The 24,859-nt window shown below is 25.7% G+C and overlaps 1 protein-coding gene across 6 annotated transcripts in view; it reads right to left on the bottom strand.

Annotated features, from left to right (window-relative positions):
• Positions 1-24,859, bottom strand: part of LOC122851467 (zinc finger homeobox protein 3) — a 199,444-nt gene that overhangs the window by 8,562 nt on the left and 166,023 nt on the right. The window contains exon 9 of one of the 6 annotated variants that reach the window (XM_044150709.1): positions 19,231-19,301. The exons of the other annotated variants lie outside the window; for them this stretch is intronic. Within the exon in view, the coding sequence (XP_044006644.1) occupies positions 19,231-19,301 (71 nt within the window). The remainder of the gene's footprint in view (positions 1-19,230; positions 19,302-24,859) is intronic. 6 annotated transcript variants of the gene reach the window in all.

Here is a 24,859-nt window from a genome sequence, read left to right as displayed (position 1 = left end):
CAGTAAGACACAAATCGACCAGACTGCAGGTAAATTAACTCTTCGATAAACCAAAATAAAAATGGTAAAAAAAAAAATGAAAAATATATATTATTTTTTCTTATTAGCTGTGATTTAGTTTAGTATAAACGTGGGAATAAAAAAATGCGTAATAGCCACAAAGGCTAAACGAAATATAATGAGGTAGATTAGCGAAGCGAGATGATGAGACACTAGCTGTATATGAATGATCAGAGCAGATGTAGTATGATGTCGTGCGACACCCTTGAAACAATCATCCACAACGACAATATACATATATATTCAACTAAAAGAAATAGTAGTAAATTACTGAGGGATTGATCGAGTTGGATTATTACTCTTAATGAGGACTGGTTATTTCTTTGAGTGGTTTTGATTTGCTTGCCCATCACCGCATCATAATACACACAACTAACTTTTATACATTCATACATTTTTTTTTCTCTACTTGTTTATTCAGCATACAAATTAACACACACACACATACACCACAATAAGCTTTCATTTATATAAACTCATATATTAATGTTGAGTTTTGTATGAACAAGAGGTTAGGCATCATTTACACACGAGCATTGAAGCCTCGTCTTTCTTAACATTTAAATAGAAAATAATGTGATAAGAAGAACTCATTTACCTATAGTTTATTTGACCAGGTTGTTTGCTCTTTTTATTTTTTAATTTTTTTCTTTTCATTTTAATCTTGATTGCTTGGTGGTGGCCGCTCCCAAGTTCAATGACTCGAAATTTTTTTTAATATACATTTTTATTTTTCATCAAATATTATATATTAGAAAAAATAAACAAATCTATTCTAAAGTATTGTTCAATATTTGAATAATAATATTTAATTTTATCTAAATAAATATATTTATTATTATATTTTTTTCTAAAAATATATCAAATGATTTTTTTGGTTTTTTAAAAAAATCATGGAATAATTATGTAATCAAGTTATTCAATTATTATTTGAGCTTAGTATTTATTTTGTATGTTGATTGAGTTGTTGATGTCAGTAAAATTGGATATACCAATATGAAAATAGAGACATTATAATTGTAAAATTAAGATAGATGGAATTATTTGTTGTACAAAGTGTAAGTTACTTGTAATTCAAAGTACTTATATATATGTACATGTAACTAGTAATGGCAAGATTATCCATTGAAATCTTTTATCTTTCAACTGTTTATGTATGAAAATTCATACTGGATAAAAAAGCACAACATACTGGTTAATACAAACAGTGAAGAAAAAATTAATTCAGCATAATATTCTCATTCAGTAAATCGATTGTAAATACATACAATAAATATTAGCTAAGTAAAAAAAAAAGGAAGACTTGTAAATGCTTTAAAATATCAAAATAATTGCAATATGTATAAAAATTTTAGATAAATATTATAAGAATTAAATTCAACACTAGTTTGAATATTATTTTTTGTTATTTAAAAATTTTCTTCTTTTTTTATTGTCAAATATATTGGTATCAATATGCAAAACATCCGCGTAGGTGTAAATTCTTTGGTACCTTTGCATTATCTTGTTTTTATTTTATTTTTTTATTCATTTTATTTTTCATTATTTTTTCACTCAGTTTACATTGATCCTGTGAGTGTCTCGCTTCATCTCTTGCTCGACCACTTTTCCTGCTTCACCTATATCGCGTTTTTTTTTTTTTTTATTATTTTTTCTATATACACAACATTGGATCGTGGCGCAACAACGTGTTTCTTTGGACCTTACTACCTATACACATACTAAAAAAAAAAAAAAAATAATATATATATATAAATACATGCAACCCGTTATCGCTTGATGCCCCGTCCGAAACGGCTGTTTCACACCTTCGCTTGCACGAGAATTAGGAAATAAATTAGTGCGGGACTAATTTCGTTATCTCGTCGATGCCCGTCTTTTAGTTTATTTATTTATTTTTTTATTTCATCTTTTTTTTACTTCTTCTCATGTGTATGTATACATTTTTTTTATAAATAATATAAAAAAAAAACTTGTTAAAAATTGGAACCAGTTCGAAGAGTATTTTTTTGTCACGCTTAAATTTAAACGACCACCTTTTCGAAGTCTCTTAATACATATTTATATACCCAAATAAACATTTGGACTCGTTAATTCATTCATCAATATAAAAATAAAATTAAAAAAAAAAAAAACGACATTTCGATTTACTAAATTAATTATTTGTTTATCATTATCACTATCAATTTTTTTTTTTTTTTATTTAATACTTTATATCAATCAGCTTGAGGATAAATTATTTCACCAGGCTTTTTTTATTCCATCATGTTTTTATGGGCTTCTTAAGTTACCGATAAATATTACTAATTAATTTGTGACGTATGACCAAGGTTATTTTTTTATCAGTTTTTAACATGTAAAAAAAATTTAATAAAAAAAGAAAACCACAATAATAAAAAATATATAAACTAACAAGACACATGCATTGTAACAACACGATTTTAAAATGACTCTCAGTGCTTAAAAAAAATAAAAAAAAATAAAAAAAATATGTATATATTTAACCCACCCTGGACACTTTATTTACGAGGCATTTTGAGATAAGTAAAATACACATGATTGTATACTTATATAAATATATATATAAATTTTTTTTTTTCCATTGATATTTTATTATTATCATTATAATTTTATTTTATATATATTATATCCTTTCTGCGTATGCTTTTTTTTTTTTAAATTAATATTTTTTTTTCCAATGCACAAGTATGTAAATGGCTAATCGATTTAAATATTTGCATTAAAAATGTGTGGGTTATTGTCAATTTAAATAAAAGTGAATAAGACATTGGAAAATTTCATCAATGAATTTTCAAATTTATCACAATAATCATGTTTATTATAAGACCATATATATATTTTTCATTATAAAAAAAAATATATGCAAAATTATAAACATAATACATATATATAAAATTATAATTTATAAATATATATTTTTTCATCAGGTCATTAGCACGTTGAATATTTATCCTTGTGTCTCGTCGTTACCCGGTACTTGATTTACCATCGGTATCACCAAGTGCCAGGCAGGAAGACTCGTATTATCAGACCAATTGTCTCACCATCCCCTCTTGTCCTCAGCCACCCTTTATCCCCCTTCTACCCTCTATTTATCTCTGTTACTCTTTCACTTTTTGATATTACTCTTTTGCAATATATAAAATCATTATCACCCCCCTACCTCCCCCTTTTTTATAATACTTGATTTTTATTTTATATTATTATTATTTTTTTCTTCTTCTGGTTAATCTTTTTGTTTTATTTTTCATTATCTCTCACTCTCACTCATCTTGGCTATGATAATAAAAAATTATCTCACTATTGCCCTGACAATCTCACTCGTAATTCATAAATGTCGAGTATATATATATATTTATATCTATACATTGTGATCACACTTTTGCCTCTGGCAATTCTCGATTATACCATTAATACCATAACCAAAGATCAGACTATCAAGTAACATTAAACGTTCGTTGGAATATTTAATTATTTAAATGCACACCAATTTTAAATGTGTACATGTATTATAATATTGCCACAAGCATATTTTATTTGATGGTTTTTATATGAAAATAATTTTCTGTTGTTAGGATTTTTTTTTTATTTTAAATTTATAAAAAATTTACCAAAACAATAACGAGTTTTTTAATAATGGAGAGAGGAGAGACGATTAATTGATTGGAGTTTTTATTTTTTATTTTTTTTGATTTTTAAGAATGTCAATTGACATTTTTAAATAATTATTGCTGTTATTATTAAAAGCAAGTTTTTTTGTTTGAATTAGTTTGAGAAAATAATTTGATATAAAAGTATATTTTATTATTTTTTCTACATAGCATAACAATATGTTATAGGACATAAGACAATTGAATATTCATGAAATAATGTCTGTATTAAAGTAAAAATAGACCTAAAGTTTATGATAATTATACTTCATATAATTCTATATATTAAACTAAAAAAAAATATATATAAAAATCCATTTGGAATAAAAAGAAAAAGAATACAAAAAATAAAATCGATCAAATTATTTTGTCATGACTCAATAATGCCAAGAGTGTGAATGGAAATAAGAGAGGGTGTGGATGAAAAAAAAAAATAAATGTAAAAATAAATGAAAGATACGTTTGTTGACTTGTCGAGGTATATGTGTTGAACAAATGATAAGAGAGGTGCACTTATCAGACAGGAGTGAGTGCTTAAAAATTATTGCGAATGATGATACAGAAACGAGACGAAAAAAAGAAATAAATAAATGAAAATAAATTAGAAAGAAAAATCAAATAAAAAAGTAAATTTAATGGAGATGAAAAACGTTGTGTGATTATTTCTATCATCAAATGACAATTTAATGATTAATGCATATGCCGGACGTGAATTTAGAATTAAATGACACATGCTATCATAATTTGTGTAATTATCTCTTTTTCTATTTTGAATTTAATAATTCTACTATTATCTATGTATCAACTAAATAAATTTCTATATTTTTTATTTATAAACTACTATCTCTCTAATCAATGGCAGCTATATATTTGTTATGCAATTTCTTTTTTTAATTCAATTAATTATTTATAAACTTTATATTAGCATATGAATTTTTTTTATTTTACTATTTTCTATTTGAATTATAATCTTTAAATAAATCAAAATATAATTTTTTTTTTCACACTTAAATTTGCATGTAATTATATTAATTATATATTTTTATACTATATGAATCAAAACACGATATAATATTTATCAATATATTTAATTAGGTTTCCTTTTTTTACTCAAGTTATTCAATTTTTTTTATAATGTATATTGCTATAATTGGCAACAAGATAAATTGATTGAATAAATAAAAAAAAATAAATTAAATTAAAGATAAAATACAAAATGACAATAAATTTTGTGAAAAAAAAAATTTATTACTCATCAATTTTGATTAACAGCTCAAATAAAAAGAAAAATGTTTTCAGTCGAATTGACATAGTATTTTTAAAGCGTGTGATTTCAAACGTGAAAAAAAAGAAAAAATCGCAATTGTAGATACAAAAATTTGATGAAAAAAAAATAAAGTTTAAAGAAAAGATAAAATATATAAGAAATAAAGAAAAGACACCCTTCTAACATTTGTAAAAAAAAAAAAAATCCCCAGCAGATGCTACGTTAGCGGATCAGAGGCTCGTTAAGATATCGTAGAAATCGTTAAAAATAATTGTCAGCCGGATAATTAAGGGGGTGAAACCCCTTCAGAGAAAAAAAAATTAAAGAAAAAAAAATATATATACTCCTCCGGTGACGATGGATGATTTCTTTATACTTTTTTTTCTTTTCTTACGTCCACTGTATTTTTTTGTTTTTATTATTTTTTTAAAATTTTTTCTCTTGACTTAGGTGCTCCATGATTTTTAGATATATATATATTTTTTCTTGTTGTATTGGTCCCCCTTGAATTTTTTTTTTCGCAATCTACTTACGTACTTTTGGAAGCACTCTTTCAATCCATCGTCTTCCTGTATTTTTGTTGGCACATCGTTAGTCGACCGAGGGTTCTTTGATTCTTGGTATGAGGCTTCTTCAAGAATGAAAAAAATATATTTTTTCCCTTCATTTTATTATTCATACATTCAATGCTACTTCACTTATGGAAAAAATATATACATTGGCATTTACATATGTTGCAAAATTGAATTTACAATTGGAAGAGTCTTGTTGCCTTTTAACGATCGTCTCAAAATTTAAAATATTGCGACAGTCGCTGTTACTCACAATTTTCAATTTAAAAAAAATATTATTTCTTCGTTTTAATTTGAGTTAATAATAATTTATCTTATTTACCAATTTTTAGTATTTATTTTGACATAATATTTCATCTTGTTATAATTTTTATTCATATTATTATATTTATCATTATCTGTCAGACAAATAATTGTCTGAATCGTCTTATATTTCAAAGAATTGTCCAGTAAAGTTGCTAAAAAAAATTATTTCCCTCCAATTAAACAGATGAGATAATACAATTTTTTTCGTGATTGTACTCGTTAATAAAAAGGGGGATAAAAAAAATATATAAAAACCAAAGAAAGAATGAATATTAAAATCCAAGAGTTCATTTCTTTTTCTCCACTTTTACTACTATCATTATCATTACTATTATTATTACAAATATATATTCTTTTCTGCAACCTTTTCTGTTTGTTTGCTTTATTTTTTCTTTTAATTTTTAATTTTTTTTTCTTCTTACTCCGTCGGAAACTAAGAAGTGGCAAAGTCTCATTGTTTGTCGAGGTTTTTCCCCCGGATCTTTCTAATTAGAAAATTCCTTGTGACCCTTCTTCGTATTCTTATCCTTTCGTTCTTAATTTTTTCCTTTATTTTTTCTGTCTTATTATGATATTGTTTTTTTTTTTTTTTGTTCTTCCAAGTCTCTTGGATAAAACTAAACGCGAGTTAAAAAAAAAGGCGCATTAACAAGGGGTTGACGAAGACAAAAAATAAATAAATAAAATAAAAAATCTTTTTATTATACCAAGAACGTATAACAAGGGTAGCTGAAGGGGTGGTACAGTAATTATTATTCAAATATTTTCTTTTGCTATTGCTTTGGCCACATTAATATTTACAATGCTTCCCCAATTTTTTTTTCTTTTTTTAAATTGCTCACTCACTTTTATTCTCTTCAAACTGATATTGAAAGATTTTGTATACTTATAAAAATGATATCTTTGAATGAAAAAAACAATGAAAATGGCAAACAATAATTGAAACAAAAGATAAATAAAATAAATAAAAATATATTAAAATATTTTTGTGAATAAAAAAAAATTGTAATAATAAAAACTAAAATATTTAAATATACAAGTTCTGGATTTTCAATTTTGCACTACAATTTTTATTCCTTGTATTATAAATATATTAGTTTGAGCTTTCAATTTTGATTTTTGGTTCACCTCATGAGCTACAAATGTTGCCTAGACTATTTTATTTAAAATATGTGTATGTATATATTGAATCTTAATAAAATCTAGAATGTCTCTGTGTATGTGATAAAGTTGAAAAACAATTTTGATTGAATCTTTTATCGATCGTCATTGTTCCGACAGAATAACAAAAAAAAAAAAAAAACATCTATATATTATGTCGACTGTGCACGCAGCAACCATAGATATCCGTTTTAAACATCCGAAATATTAGAAAACTAAAAAAAAAAAAAAAGGGTATGAAGAAGAGAATCGAAAAGCATAACTTGACAGACGACGGATACAAAAAAGAGTCATGCCGGAAGTCACGAGGAATCAAACAAGGCACAATATGTATTTTTATTCTTTTAGTAAACCAAAAAAATATGGCAAAAGTTTGATAAATAAAATGGAAAATAAAAAAATGTAAAATTGAGTAAAAATAAAAAATAAATGAAATGAAAAAATGAGAGGCTGAATTGTAAAAGCATATTGAACTTCCGAGGCATTCGAGGGTCTTCTTGTTGGCCTTTGGCCTCGACACAAAGCCAAACTTATATTTTCCACTATACATTTAATTTTTTTATATTGTTTTTTTAAAAATATGCTTTATAAGTGTATGTATATAAATAATTTTTAGTTCTATACACAAACACAGGCATGAGTCTAATTAGCAAGAGCTGTTGATGATTTTTTTAATAGTATATATATATGGGGATTGGGGAGAGACACTTTATAATAAATATATATAAAAAAAAATTAAAAATAAATAAAAAACTAGGGCGTGAGTATTATACGCAGGGGAGATTAAGAAACCTTATCGATATAAAATGCACGACTTTGCGAGTTTAATTTACATTCAACGCTCAAAATGAGCCGAGCTGCCTTGTCAAATTACATTTTATATCAGAGGTTATATGTTCATATGCATATTGATAAGAGAAAAAAAAATTAAATATATATTTATTTTATTGAAAATTATTATATTTTATATATAGCTATTATATTTTTATTAAACAACTATATATAATTTAAATTTTTTTTCAAATTTCATATATATAACAATTATTATTTTTTTTCCCATTTAAAAACAGAAAAAAATAAAATAAAAAAAAAACAATCAATCAACTAATCGATCATAATTTAAAAAATTCTTTTAAAATTAAAATTTGACGTTTAAAATTTTACAAGAAGATTATTCTCCAAAGTAGACAAAATAATTTTAGTAATTTTAAAAAATATATTTTTCATTTTTTTACTATTATATATATATGTATTTTTTATTTTGTTTATTTATTGTTTTTTTTTTTTTTTCATTTATTTATTTATTTTTTAAAACGTTTGAAGAATTTTTTGATTGTTTCCTCGGGCAATATTAGAGGCCCCGTTGGTCATTATCGTATCCCCAATTACCCGATGCTGTGCAATCTAAACGGAAGAGTGAAAAAAAAAAAAAATATAATAAAAGAGAATGATCGAGACACGCGTTATATCCGTGAGAAAAATAAAAATATAAAAATAATTTAAAAATTAAAAAATAAATAACAACAACGCAAACGAGAAGATTGCCAAGTAAATTTCAGTATTCAATGCAGATAAGTGACGTGTATGTGCCTTTCTATATACGCAGTTTTGTAAACTTGATTATAGAAAATCAGATGAGTCATATTTTATAGTATATATTTTTCTATATCTTCAGGCTAATATATATCCGTGTATCTCGTGTGACAAATAGCAATTAGTGCCACTGCAAATGTACATTTAAAGATGAAAAAATCAAATAGAAAAAAAGCTGCAGCTTTTATTTCAAAGATCATTGGACTTTTAAATTTTCTTAAAAAAAAAAGGGAAATTTTATGCCGCAAGTGTTGTACTTGTAATAATAAAAAAAATTACAATTATTCTGTCAAAGAAAAAATGAAAAAAAAAAAAACCCCTTTACAATTGAAAATATTATTTAACAAATTTTATTTTTTTGAATTAAAAAAATGCATTGATTGATTGACTCATGTCAGAAAGTTGATGCTTTGAATAATTTACAAATAAACCAATTTATATATATACATGTTATATTACAATTTTAATTCACATGCACAGTCCGACAATCATTAGAGTAATCAACGAATTAGAGTTTCCGCAGTAAGGACTGGATAAGGCACGAAGAGTTAGGGAGATAAAGTGCGTCGTGACACGCGATCGTACGTGCTTTAAATATACATATACATATATATTATGATACTTAACACAAATTTATATACAACATAAAAATGTGAAATATACAAATGATTACTTCCCCCTTCATTGTTATAAAATTATTTCAATACAAATACCAATTTCATTGCATTGCCACCTGATTTTGTCAAGTTATTTGCACAATTATACTTAACCCGTCATTTTTCAATGAAAAATAATCAAACGTTAAATTAATTAAATTGTTTTTATATTGATGAAATAATTTTACCAATGATAACACTACTTTATCATAATAAAAATATTTTTTTTAAAACAGTATAATAATTATTTTTCATTTGCAAAAATAAAAAAAATTAATTTAAATTGCAAAAAATTGCATTAAACAAAGAAAAAATCTTAATGTAATCATACAAGATTTTTATTTAATTTGTAATAGTAATTTTTTTATTAAAAAAAATAAATTATTGCAATTTTTTTAAATGAATTTTTTAAGTACATATGTTTTTAAAAAATTGAGTAAAAGCCCCGGTTAAAGTGATGAAATGTGCATAGTGTAAAGATCAAAGAGAAAAGATAAGACATTTAGTGGGAGGGTCTGAGAGAATAACGTGGTCAAGAAGCTTGACTATCTCATCAGTCTTCACGCCTGCCTTACGACCTCATCGACACGCTGAGACCTTTTCAACAACTTCATACATGTACCTCAATGTAATATTAACAAATTAAAAATCAAAAAGGGAGTGATGAAAAGGGTGTTAAAAGATCGTGTTTGATCAAAACAATAAGATAAAACACTTGCTTTTTTTTTTTTATAAACAATTTGTACTAATTAAACGCTATTTAACTTCGGAAATGATCCATCATTTGACACAAATTTTTAACATATATATAATTAAATTTATATATAATTAAAAAGTCTTAAAATTAAACTGCTTTTTTTTTTATTTATTTTTTTTCTTACAAGAATTATAAAAATAAATATATTTATTTTTAGACCGAGGGTAAAAGAAGCCTCTAAACTTTGACACTTTGCTGAATCAATAGGAATTAACGAAGCTCTGAATGTGTCAGAAAATTATTAGATTACAATTTTCACGCATTCTCCCTATTGTCTTACTCATGCGGATTAAAATACCTACAAACACGTTTTAAAATAATTCCAATAAATAAAAGGAAAAAAAAAAATAACTCATAATATACCTCTGTTCAAGTATAAATAAAAATAAATAAATAAAACTATATAGACATTTTTTATTTTTTCACAAAGAAAAATAATAAATTAAGAATAGAAAGAAAAAAAATATAAATCTTCATTAAATGTTCATTATAAATCAAGAAAGATAAATGATGATTTAAAAAAAAAAAAAAAAGATATATCTCAAAGATTTAAGCCTTTTAAAAATCTGGTAGTAAAGTTTCATAATTGTCTCGTTGAATCACGGCACACCCTATATACACCACCAGGGTTGAACATGCAAATAACTCTGGGGTTAGTTAGCTAATGGGGTTGTTGGCGCGCTCCTGTTTCTTCTGTATTTTTTATTTCCATTTTTAAATCTTTTAGTATAACCAAGGCAAAGCGAGGCAAAGCGAGGCAAAGCGGAGCAAAGTTCATTAATTAAGAGGTTAATGGTTTAATTACCAGCTCACAGCATCAATCAGAAAAAAAAAAAACATAAATTGTCCAATGTGAAATAAAGCACACACCCTGCTGTCCAACATACAACTTGGCCCCAATCTGCACACCCTAACTGTGACTCCCAATGTGGGGTTAAAATAAATATATACGCACGAGGCCCCATCAAAATGTCGACTACTCATTTCTATATCTGTTTGTATATATATATATATATTTATTTCACAAAGCAACAGGTTGTTTTACCGGAATTTCAACTCAGCTTGTAAACCGTTTTTATTACACTTTTTTTTCTTTTATTTTTTGTACATCTTGCCATTAGAATTTTCCAACCAACTCGTTTACACCCTTCTCTTAAAATTTTCATTTCCCCAAATTGACTGTGAACCCGTGTTAATTAATTATCATGATTTCTTCACCCTTTTAACATCTTTCCCTAATTTTGTGCTTTAACACCCTCGTTATATTATTTTCATTATTATTTATCAACTTCAAAGATATATTATTTAACATCTACAAATGTATTAACACCCTAACTAATAATCCCATCAGAGAATCATCATGACTACTAATTGTTTTTTTTTTTTTTTTAAATACAAAGTATAATAAAATTAATTCACTGTTGTTTAGTGATTATTTTTTTATTTTAGTTTTTTTCATTTAATTTATATATTTGATGAATTTTAATTCTTTACTGGTTACAAATTCAAAGTGAATGCCAGTTGAGGTTGTCCAACCACTTGAATTCCTTACAAACAAGATAAAAAACAATGTATATTTTTATATAAAAAAAAAGAAGGGAATGAGTAAAAAAAAAAAATGCATAATGGTATCCTAAAAATCCTACGGGGCGATTGCGCCGCGCCCGATTTGTGCTTTCTCGTGACGACTGTTAAACACGTATATTAGCATTGTATTTTATTCGCCAACAACTTGGGCATTGGTGAACTGAGAATGAATATTTGATGTATATCAATGCAGATATATCAAAGAAAAAAAAAAAAAAAACACCATCTGTATATTAAATTTTTTTTTTAAATCTAAATCTCGTGACTATTTTTTTTTATATATAATTTAATATATTAATTATATTATTAATTAAAATATATGATGATAAATAAATAATTATAATATGAATTATATTAATCAAAATTTAATATAATTAATATATCATATTAATTATTTTGAATTTAATTAATTTTAGGAGGGAAAATTATTTTTTGTATTTATAAATTGTTAATAAATAAATAGCATTATTTTTTGATTATTCATTTTGAGGTTTTTTTATTGGTTTATAGAATACTATATTTATTTGTATGCACAGTGGTTAACGTGTTGTCAACTTACACAGTGAATTATCACACGTGTCAGATATATAAGCAAAACTTGCGACCTCCTCAACGACTGACAAGACAAACACGATGTTTTAATGTTAAATTATATACATATATATTTTTTTTATATAAAATCTGATTATATTTATTTTAAATTTATTTATATATTTTATGTGCGTATTGTTGATTTTTTTTTTCTATTTTTTATTTAAATTAAATATAATTTTTTTTTTCATTTTCTAAATATAAATTAAATTAGCTTTTATAAATTTGAATTAAAAATATTATAATATTCATTTTTTTATTTTTATAAATTATTAATTAAAAATTTAAAATTTATTGAATAAAAAAAATATGTGTTTATATTAATATTTTGAGTCAATCCTTTGCATATAAATGTAAAATAATTTTAATACGTGTTTTGGATTGTATGATATTTTTAAAAGAAAAAAAAAAAAAATCTTTGTGGCAAAGTGTCTGGATTTGAGGCGATAAATTATTTCTCAAGCTCATCCAATGTAGAAAAAAATAAATAAAAAATATTGAGGGTAAAGGGGGAGTAGTAAAATGTTGCGTGTGCTAGAAGGTTAAGACATGAAATAAGTTAGATGTTAGATGTTGAGGAAATAAGAAGAGAAAAAAATAATAAAAAAATAAAAAAAAAAATAGAGAAACGGAGGGAGAGGGAGGTTATATTCAAGGGATGATTTAGTAATGAAGATATTAACGGTGAAAAAAGGAGCGCGAGTAAAAGTACCACAGAATACTGAGATTCAACTATCTAACGGCTGTTATAACTCACATTTATTACCCCAAAAGTCCCGACTAAAATGAGGCACAACGTCGGCTTCTTTTGCTGGGCGCCGTTATGTCGGTAATTAACATTGAAATTGCTACTGTTTGAAATAAAAAGGGAAAAAGAAAAAAAAAAATTATATATAAATGATATTTTTACTTGATTAATATACATATATGTTTTTATATTAAAGTACATTATATACATATTTATATATTAATGTCAAAGTTTAGGGGAGTCCAAGTGACCGTTAAGAAAACAGATTTAATCTCAAATTTAGGCCAAACGCCAATTTTTATGGTTTTTTATTTTCTTATATTATCAAAATTATATTTGTAGATTTTTTTTTTCCTTTTTCCAATTTATTTAATATTAATTATTAAATTTTTATTTATTAGTTATCAATTTAAATTATTAAAAAATATTAAACTAGAATATTATTAATAAATTTTTGATATTGAGTCTCTATATATTTAATCTTGATATTTGTTATCATTTTAAATTTTATATTAAATAATAACTTAACAATATTTTCTTTCAAAATGTCTATTTTTTTTTTTATTATTATCAAATATTATTGAGATTTGACCTTTATAATATTTGATCCCGTTGTATCGGCTTTAAACATTTCGTGAGTTACATTGCACTCCCTGTTATATATAGATATATTTGCCTGGGGTTTTACGAACTTCCTCGTGACACGAAGAACGTGCTGTGCTTTTGCGTGAGAAACAAAAGTGTGGACACAAATAGTGCTCACCATAAGCATATAGATCTTGATGCAAAAAAAAAAAAAAAAATGGAAAAAAATAAACCAACATATAACAACAAACAATAAAAATATTTTCAAGATGAGATAATGTATATATTTTTTTTTTTCTCATTTTTTCATGTTAGTTACAAGGGTAGTACATATATAGTTTTAGTTTGGGGTATACGAGGGGTTGAATAAAATAGGTTTTCGTAAGGTACATTAGCAGAGTTATATCCTCGGGAGAGTATAGCTGGATGAACGTATATCTTGGTTATTTTTTATTACTAGCCTCCGGGCAACACATTGAACCAGTGGGGGAGGCAACCAGATGCAGGGTGAGACTATAGGTGAGACTTTTACTCACCTACTCATTCCTCATTTTTTTAAACCAAAAAATTAATAAATAAATTAACGTAAAAGTGCTTTTTTTCATATACTCATCAGCATGATTCAACTAATTTTTTTCAAATTAAATTCATGATATGTTTTTTTATAAATTTTAAATATAAAATCCCCCCATGTTATCCATCTAAACACTAAATAAATATCCCTTCAATAAAAAACAAATTCTTTCAAATTTTAACTCATCATATTTTTTAAATATAAAAGTATAAAAATTACAACCCCTTGATTAATTTTTTTTTTTTTCGATTAAAATACTTTGTGGTAATTTGTATAATTAAAATATTAATTTATTAAATTCATAATTATAATGATTAAAAAAGTAAAATATAATTTAGATAGTTATTTTTATTTTCAATTAAAAAATTGTACCCTCGTAGTTAAAAAAATCTTTGCTGTATCATAAGTTAGATAATTTTTAAAAATGTTTTTTACTATCATGCTCGAGTGCAAATTGCATTCTCCATATGTTGGTTTCGAATCGTGTTTGCCACGGTAACAGCGAACCCATCAAACACATACGTTATTTTTTAGTCAATATATATATACATATTGCACGTGATATTTAAGGGTGTTACATATGATAGGGGAATGAATCTCTTGTGTCTCAAAAATCATCAGAGTGCCATAAGTATATAGGTACACAAACAGGGATGAAATATTTTTTTTTTTTTGTCTCTATCCCCTCTCTATTTTGATAATAACAAAAATGATCTAAAGTGAGGTTGAGAGATGAAAAATAAAAAAAAAAACTATATATAGCTTTTATATTTATGGGCAAAGGGAATTAATTCCGGGGTATTTTTTTTTTTTTTTTTTTACGTTAATAACTTCAGACACCCTGGGCCCTGGCTTCAGGTTTTTTTTATCATAATTTTTTTACGCTTTTGAGATAGGGGCATTAGAGGGGTGGTAAATAATAAAAAAAAACACACTGGAACGGTAGAAAAATTCGAGGGGCTGAACAGTAGTCTAGGGTAGCTAATTTTTTTTTTTTTGTTTTTTTTTCCCCCTTCAATCTATCAGAGAAAAAAAAATGTATCGATTAATTTTTCTGGTTTTTTAATATTTTATTATTATGATTTTTTTTTTTTTTTTAATTCTATTTTATTTACATTTATTTATAGATATAATTTTTCTTTTTTTTTTACATTATTTAGTGGAAATTATTGAGAACTATTTTATGGAGTTTTATTCAGGTGATATTAAAAGTTTTTTTTTTTCTTTTTTCGCTGATAGAAAATGTGCATATGTAATTGTGAATTTGTGGGGCTTTTGTTTGTAGTACAGTGATGACAATTCATCAGCTATTATAAACATCAAATAATGACTTTAATAATAGTATAAAGTTTTTATATTTCCCTATGTTAGTGACTATTTTTCAACAACACAATGAGTATGTGTCCCTTCATTTACTTTCACCCTAGGTTGATGACATTAAGCACGAACTTTCACAAACTCGATATTCACTTTTTTATTATATTTTTCCATTGCTTTCAATCATTTTTAAGTCATGAATATTTTAATAAATAAATCAAATGAGAATCAACTCGTTGCGTGGGCTAAATATAAAATCAAAATATTAAAAATAATAAGCAATAATTTTTTATTTATTAAATATTCATTTATTTGAAAATATAAAAGTACTCGTGTGTTGTAAATTATAAATTCATTTTTTTCTTTGTCAATGCACAGGAAACTATGCAAAAGAAAAAAATGAAATAATAGACTTTATTAATTTTTGAAACTTATCGGTCGACATTTATCATTAAAAATTCAAAACTAATGATAATTTAAATGTGATTTTATTTTGGCTTTTAATTTATTCATTTTTACTTTTTTTTTTTTTTCTTTCACTCAATTATATGCTTTCACCGGTATTGAATAATAAATATAATGAAAGTTCAAATAATAAAATTACAGGTATGCATTAAAATAAAGGGTCCTATTAAAAAAAAAAAAAATTAAAAAAAAAAAAAAAATACACGCCCCAAAACAACAAAAAAATAATGACAAAAAAAAATTCACGAATTTGACATTTTTAAAAAGGTCGATTAAAAAAACTTTGAATTGGCATTGAAAAAGTTTTTAGATTTAAAAAAATTCTCCTTTTTTCTTTTTCAACTAGACTGACAAATAATGAAAGAAAAAAAAATATTAAAATATGATTTAGTAGAGAAATAACAATAAAGTGGAAAAAAAAAAATAATAAGAAAAAAAAAAAAAAAATCATAATGGGATTGTACACAAGTTTTTGATGATACCATGAGAGAATGAGTGTTATAGAGCAATGGCATATCACATCGACAGATAAATAAAGTGTCTGAAAAGGCGTGATAGTGAGAAATAAAAGTATTTCACTGATCGGTACGTATATTATTTGGGAATATAAATAACACAGTCAAACGACCGTGAGACAGTCGATCTAATAAACCAACCCCACAGAAAATTTTTTGTCTTTTTTATTTATTTTTTGTTTTTTTCGTTTAGTATATATATAATATATATCTATCTATTTATTTTATTTTAACCTCAGTCAGTATATATTGGTAAAAAAAAAAATCGAGTAAATTTTCGATTACCAAAAGCCGATTGTTTTCTCACCACGCAAATACGACTTGTCACTTTATCCTGTGTGACACATTGTTTAGTCGATATGTTATATTGTCTTTTTCACTCGTTCAGTCTCAAGAGTGTCAATAAAACTATGTCTCGAATGGAAATGATAAATCGTGATAGACAAGTTTATCCTTCATTCGTTCTTTGATATTATAAATATCATCAACACAAATTTTTAAGGTCAAATTATCACTAAATTAAATATTCTCGTGAACAATTATTATATGTACTATAAAATCAGTATCAGAAATATCAAATATATAATTAATTTTTCAGTAAAAAAATAGTCTAAACATAATAACAGACAAACGTAATTATGACAACTATTTTAGAAGAGTCCAAAATTATGAAAACTTTAATTTATAAATGTATGTTTTATTTTTTCCTGATTGTTTAATCTTTGTTATTAATAAAATAATTATTACATGTCTTTGATAAATTTTTAAATTATTAAGTTTTTACTTGTGACGTATTTTTTATACATCAGTTTTTTTATTTTTCAAATATTTCTCACGTGTATATATTTTTTTCTAAAATACTTTGACCCAAAATATTTATATTTTTATTTATTATTGTATATAAATAAAACACGCACTAGCTAGAAAAAAAAATATACATATGTATAATTAATATTGTCATATGAAGAGATAAAATAAATTATAAAAAAAAAAACATATCTGCTTATGTAAGCATTGTCATTATCAAGTTGTGGCTGGATGGTTTAGTTGTGGCATAATAAACCCTGTGTAACAAATACAATAAGCCAGTGCGAGTACCTAAATTTTTGCATGACAATAGAATAACAATTGTTATATTTTTTTTTTTGTCATTATTCTGTTGTTTTTTTTTTTTGCTTATTGTTAATTTTAAGAGTTGGGGTCAGGGGTCCAGGTGACGCCCCACTGATCTGTTTCACGGTGAAACGTCACTGTTAAGAAGATAAAAGTCTTTATTACGATAAATATTAATAGAATTGATAAAGATGTACGTCAATTTAAAAAAATATAAATAAATAAATAAATTACAAGTTCAAGTTTTAAATAAATATAAAAAAAAATGTCAATTATTATTTTTCAAATAGGAAAAATTATAAATTTAGCTCATTCACAACTTCCAAATATATTTTAATAATATATTCGTAAAAAAATAAAGAAAAAGCTTTGACATTTTTTTCAATAATGTTGAATTCGTAATTTCGTATATAATTTTTCACATGACTTATTTTTTTAGAAAGAAAATTTCCATTTTAGGTTTTTCATCTCGTATAACCCTCTATTTTTTATTATTTTTTTTTCACCCCTCTAGTTGCAAATTTGATGAAAGAGAGAAAGCGAAAAAAAAAAGAAATTTGGTTCATTTACATTTAAGGGGTGATACAGTAGCGAAAAAAAAAATTTTTAAGTAAATAAAAAAAAAAAAAATTGAGACAAAAAAAAAATTTGATCTTATAGAAACAAACCCCTGGAGTACATTGGGTTACTGTGACATAACCAGGGGGTTTGTGTGCTCAGACTAATTTGAGGTTTGACTAATTTTTAACGCAGCAAAAAAAAAAGTTGCGAAAAAAAAAATTAAATGTAAAAAAACATTCACAGCCCTAAGTTTATGTATACATAATTTTTTTTTTTTTAACTTGAAAGTTTAAAAAAGGGGTTGTCAAGCGAAATGTAATCTCGGGTGGCCGCAGGGGTTAGCCAAGTACATGACCATGAAAACGAATTGTTACAATTCAAAACGGCTGTTCAGTTTTTTTTTTTTCCTACATAGTTACAATTTTTTTTTTCTTTTATTCATTCATATTTTTTTTTTTGTATATTTATTCAAATGCATTGTTTCATGTGTCGTTTGTTTTCATGCTGGGCACTCAAGGGGGCTTAAACTGCAGTGACACTATATTTTCATAAGCAGGTTCAATAAAAAAAGAGTCACAAAAAATAAAACAAGAAAAAAAAAAAAAAGGATAAAATAGATAATCGGTGTTTGAATGACGCGTGTCGAAATTATAAGTGATTATGAATTTTTTTTTTTTTGAGATAATTAACTCGTCAGCCGGTCACAAAATTATATTATATATTTTTTTTCAACGTACTTCCTAAAACAGCAATGCAGGTGTTGCTAATTATTATTCTTTTCCCCTATCATTAAATTTTTTTTCTATAATTTTTTTATTTTTCATTTTCCTTAATTTTATTGTATTTTTTTTCGGCATCAACTAATCGACTGGGACTTTTTTTTTTTTTTTACTTAATGGAGAGTTAACGACCAGCTGGATCGATTAGAAAATAATGAAATATTAACATCGCAGTTGACAATATAAATTACTACAAATAAATTTTTATTATTCCCTGATTCACAGTATGTTTAATAATTTATTTTGAAAAATTACAACTTGTGTGTATATAGTATCCGTGATTGAATAATTCATCTAATAATATCGGTAAAAAAAAATTAAATCACAGGTTGTTTTTTTTTTTTTTACTGACCTGTTGGTGGCCAGGACGCGACTGAGACTGGGAGTGAGCCTGGCCTGCATGGTCTACTTGCACCACTGAAACTATCACAAGCATTTTGATTTTTAATTTACCGTTCTCTATTTTTAATAAATTATTTAGATTATATTTAAGCAATTATTCTTTTTTTTTTTTCAATTTAACAATTACTTTGCAAGCGAGACTCTGACGATACAACTACAATTAATCAATAAATATGTATAATATATAAATATAATAATTAAAATTACATATTTATATATATTGATGACATATTTATTTGACATGTTATAAAATAGCAACTCTACGAATTTCGAAGTAGGCCGATAATGAATTTAAATGACAATAATTTACTGTATAACTTTTTATCTTCTTTTTTTTTTATTATATAAATATTAAAAGAAAATATTTTAATGAGACGTAATAAATTTTAATTTAACGACTGTAATCAATATTAACATGAAGAAGAATCAGGCCAAACTCCTCCTCGCCTCCGTGTTCTGTTAGATGTGCCTCCAACGATAATTTGTAGAATTCTATGTTATCACAATATAACGATGCATTTTGCTCGCTTATATTTTATATTTTTTCTATTTAATCTTATCATCAACAATACCTTTTTTTTCATTTATTTTTTTGTTCTACAATACGCAAGCATAAATGCTACATAATAAAATATTATATAAAAAAAAAATAATCAATATACACACCTACTAAAATTACTATCATGTAGTTGCAATATATATATATGAAATATATATTTATAAAACATTTAAAATCAAATTTTACATTATTTACAATCTACTAAAAAAGTGTCTACCTGAATCTATATATCTAAAAAATTTACATAAAAATAAAATACGTATTTTAAAATAATAAAAAATAAAATTAATCTGACTCTAGTTTTTGAGATGTATTTTGAATTTTTTTTTGTACACATTGGTCAAAGAGAAGATACCAAAAAAAAACGCGGGGGATCAGAAAGGTGATCGAGAGTATAGGGCCAAAATATTGTTTAAAAAAAAAAAAGATAGAAAGAGAAAGATAGGCCACGGTAGCGATACGTAACCCCGACAAATAAATAAAATAAGACTGTAAGCGAGGAAATAAAATGTGATTTACAACATTGAAAAGACAATGGCCGAGTAAGAGGGCCTCGCGCGCGCACAAATTCTCTCTCCAACACGGATAATGTATTCGAATGGCGCAGACTGGTACTGGTAAATACTGACTTCTGATTGGCTTGCAAACGACGCCAGCGCTACAACGGAAAGCGATAAATAACTTGGTAGCAGATAAAACCTTTTCAGCCGGGTCTTTTTAGTCTGATGGTGGGCCCTTTTCTCTCTTTCTCTCTCAATTTTTTTGTTTTTGTTATTTCTCATTCAGTTGATCTCTTGTATATATATATTTTCTCTCCAAACTATCGCGAATTCTGTTGTATCCTTCACCACCCTCCATACACATATCACCCCCTTGATTCTTTATTTTTATATATATTTTATATAAATGTAGTTACTGTTTGTCGCGCCCACCTTTATTTTTCATGTTGGTATTCTCAACACCACGCACTAAAAATTCTCAATACAGTTTTTTTTTTTTTTTATATGAATCACAAATGATCATCTGATTTTATTTATTCATCGGGGGGAATTTGTAAATAACTCCAACTATTCGATTAAAATTATTATAACAATGAAAGAAAAAATTTATTTGACTCGATGATATTTGATTATTTTTTTTTATCTTCAAGTGACTTTTAATGTGTCTTGATTTAATTAATTTTAATTTAGATATTTAAATAAATTTTAGAGAGGTGTTTGTGCGTTTTCATTGTGCAAAATTGTATATATGTATATCAAAATCCATCAGTCTATCTTCATCACTCGCGGATCTTGTTGGCTCTATGTGTTTACCCTGAGGTCCCTCTGTTATTCACAATTATGCAAATAGTCGTTATCGCAAAGAGCTACCTATAGCTGAATATTTCTTTCTTTTGTAAAACTCGATGGCTTTCTTTTTTCTTTTTTTTTCCTTATGTTTCTTTTTCTATCACAAAGAGGCGGTTTTAAGAGGAACGTTATACAAAGAGTATATATGGCCGTAGGTCGAGGGTCGATCATTGGCGTGCAAGATGTAAATTCCTTCAGAAAGTCCACATTCTGGAGAAATAAAAATAATAAATGCTGAACGGAAAAAAAAAAGTGTGATTCCCCGGAGGGGGGTGTGAGAAAATAATAGGGGGTTGTTTAAGACGATCGATCGTGTTGAAGACTGTATAATCTACAAAGTGAGTTTCGCTTTTTTTTTTTTTTTTCTTATTATAATATGAAAATAATGATATTTTAATTTTAGAATTTCTCTAATTTTTTTTTATTTTTATTTATCCATACAGTCAAAAAAGCTTTATATTTTTTTTTCATTTATTATTTTTATTTTAATATTTTTTTTTTTTTTGGGATACGTGACTGTGAGCTTTTGTGACTGTGAGACTTGGGTATTTTTCGTCTCGTCGTTGGGTCACACGAATCCCGCGAGATATGCCCGCGAACGTGACGCGATTTGCCGAACTCAACATACCCAATATTGAATTATATATATAGTAATGTAAAAGCAAAAGACACTGCAGTAAAATGACTAAATAATAAATAAATAAAAAAAGAAATGAATAATTTTTTTTCCATATGTGTAATTCAAGGATATGTGTGTAGTGAGATCAAGGCACCAACGGCGAGACTTTGTAAATCACAGTCAGCGATGCGTGGCTGAGGAATAACTTACTGTATCAGATATACATCCATTTATATTTTCATTTATTTATACTTTTTTATTTAACTCATGAAATAAAAAAAAAAAAAAAAACAAATAATAAAAAGTATCTTGAGTATATATAAATATTTTTTGTTAGCTTTTAAATTTTTCATTTGGCTATTTTTCATTTTCAAGTAATCATTTAAAATATCAATCACGAAATTAAAGTGCTCTCTTGTATCTGAAAATAGTTGAAGAGTCAAGAGGGTGTGAGGGAGGGAAATGAAGATATAAAAAAATCGAAAAAAATAAATAAAAAGGATAGGCCAATCGTGATATCAGTGCATAGCATTGAATATATACGAGAAAAAATAATAATGAAAAAAAAAAAAGGGCAAATATAAATTCGGGTCCGGCTTTCCGGAAAAAGTCTGTAAAGGTCTGTAAAGATTTTTTCACAGACGAATGGACAGCAATGCCAACGTAAAATCAAACGGCAAAACCGGCCAGCGTTACTATCCACTATATCCAAGGGAGCCAACTACATATATTCTTTTTTTTTTTTTAAATATATTTATCTACCAGATTTAGTTGACTATGTGTGCAGTACTGCACTACATATACCACCGAGCGTTTACATAACTAAATACAAAAATAAAATAACACTATAACTTTGACAAAAATTCAATATGTCATTCATCTGTTCTAATTTTTTATTCAATTTTTTTTTTTTCCGTTTACAAGATTGTCTTTTGTCAGGGAAAAAAAATAAAATAAATAAAAGACCATCGCAAATGCATTTACACAATTAATCTTTTTAGAAAAAAAAAAAAACTCCCCCAAACGTTTGTCCGTTCAATCAGAAAGCTTTTCAACCTTTGGATTTTCATTTTGTGTATTTCAACATATATACTGTATATAATTTTGTGTTTTTTTTTTTCTTTCTCGTGGTAGAAATGCATCATCAAAGGGTTCTCATTGATCAAATATCACATATGCATCTAAAGAATAAAAAGCTAGAATACAAAAAAAAAAAAATAATAATATATATAAAAATAAATTTGGCAGATTTACAAATTGACAAGCTGGTTGGTTAAGAATCGATATATCCCATTACAAAATTAATGTTTTTCTTGTTAACGGGTCACTCGATTTCAGCCACCACCCGTTATATACCCAGGGGTGTGTTATACTTTATTCGACACATTCGATCCTTATTTACGAGCTCATATATATGCGAATCAATGCTACAATAAAATAAAAAATATAAAAAATATAAAAGGGACAATTGAAAATGTACAAAATTACTTTGCCAAGTAGTAAGGTATATATATTGAGGCAGTGTCGATTTATAAATATATGATATGACACAGTATGTACAGTGTAAAAAAGGGGTGAAAGAGCAAAGCTATCATCAGCAAACGATTCTTAGTACGATAGGCGTAATAAATGAAGGGATGCTAAATCAGTAGTAAACTACCGATCAAGTTAGAAAGAGAGACAGAGCTTTCTCTATTTAATAAAAAGAAAAAAATAAATTAAATAAATAAAAAAAAGTAAAATGAACAATAAAGAAAAATGCGTGAAAAAAATTTTAAAAAATTGAGTGGAAAGGGTTGCTAAAGAATGGACGTGAATTAGTCCCAGTGGATTGAAACACCCTTTGATCAGCCGTATCGGGGAAGTTTTAAATTTATGATCAGTATCGACACCCTTTTTTTTTTTTTATTTTATTTATTTCTTACATTTGTTCCTTACCACGTACAAACGAGGAGAAAATTCAGTTCGATTGTTGATAAATTAGACTGTGTCATTGACTATAAATTCAGCTTTCATTAATATTATTTTGTTATTATTATTTATGAATGATTTATATTTAAAATAGTTGAAACAATGATTTATTATTATTTCAATAAACTTAAAAGTGTCAATCATTTTATTTTATATTTTTTTTTTTGAGATCAATCATAATGATGGATACTGAATATATTGATAGATAATGTTATTTATATCAGACAATGTAAATTGAATAATGTATTGAAATTATTTTGAAGTATGATCGATGACCAAGCTCCTTATTATGTACAACGATTATACAGATTACTAAAGAATCTTGATTTTACTTTATTGTAAAAGCTACCCTCAAGAGTAACCCACCCCCTGTAATCTCCGGTTGGGAAAAAAAAAAAAAAAAAAAATCAACGTCTTTTTAGTTTTTTTCTTTCTGTTTTATTTTTTGCCTTCCGTCACTTCCTGATTACGATCATTTCTGATCCGTGGATTCATGTTCACAGGGTCAAAAAAGAATGAAAAAAAAAACACAGCGGAAAAATAATATATAGTTATACATTCTTGGCCCGAGGGTGTTCTTGTAGTACACACTCAAATTGATGGGGAATGATCAATTAAAAAAAAAAAGAAAATTCCACATCACTGGATAATTCAAAGAAGCAAAAAAAAAAATATATATATATTCAAGGGGATTGGTTATTTATCCACCTTGAATTTTTATTCATCTTCTTCTTCTTCTTTTTTAATTTTGTTTTTTATTATCAACAGGGAATTGAGGGTGGTTCAAGCCCTCCCGGCGATTTTTAAGTTCTCGTGTTTTGCCATCTAACGAGCTTGATTTTTATATTTAAAATTTTATTTTTTTCTCGTCTCTAATATATGCACTAATGCAAATTTAGGTAAATTATAATAATAAAAAAAAGCCAATATTATCAAGATAAAAAATTTAAAAACAATAAGCAAAAAAAAAATTGAAAATAAGAAGAAATATCAGAGATTTTTTAATAATATAGTAAAAAAAAAAAGGGCTTTTTCAAAAAGCTTAAAAAACTTATTAGGTCGACTTTTATTCCCTATACTT

The sequence above is a fragment of the Aphidius gifuensis genome, linkage group LG3 (assembly GCF_014905175.1).
Source record: "Aphidius gifuensis isolate YNYX2018 linkage group LG3, ASM1490517v1, whole genome shotgun sequence".
In the NCBI taxonomy this organism is placed as follows: Eukaryota; Metazoa; Arthropoda; class Insecta; order Hymenoptera; family Braconidae; genus Aphidius; species Aphidius gifuensis.
The sequence above is the reverse complement of the archived record's forward strand: the minus strand, read 5'-3'. Positions and strand labels throughout refer to the sequence as shown.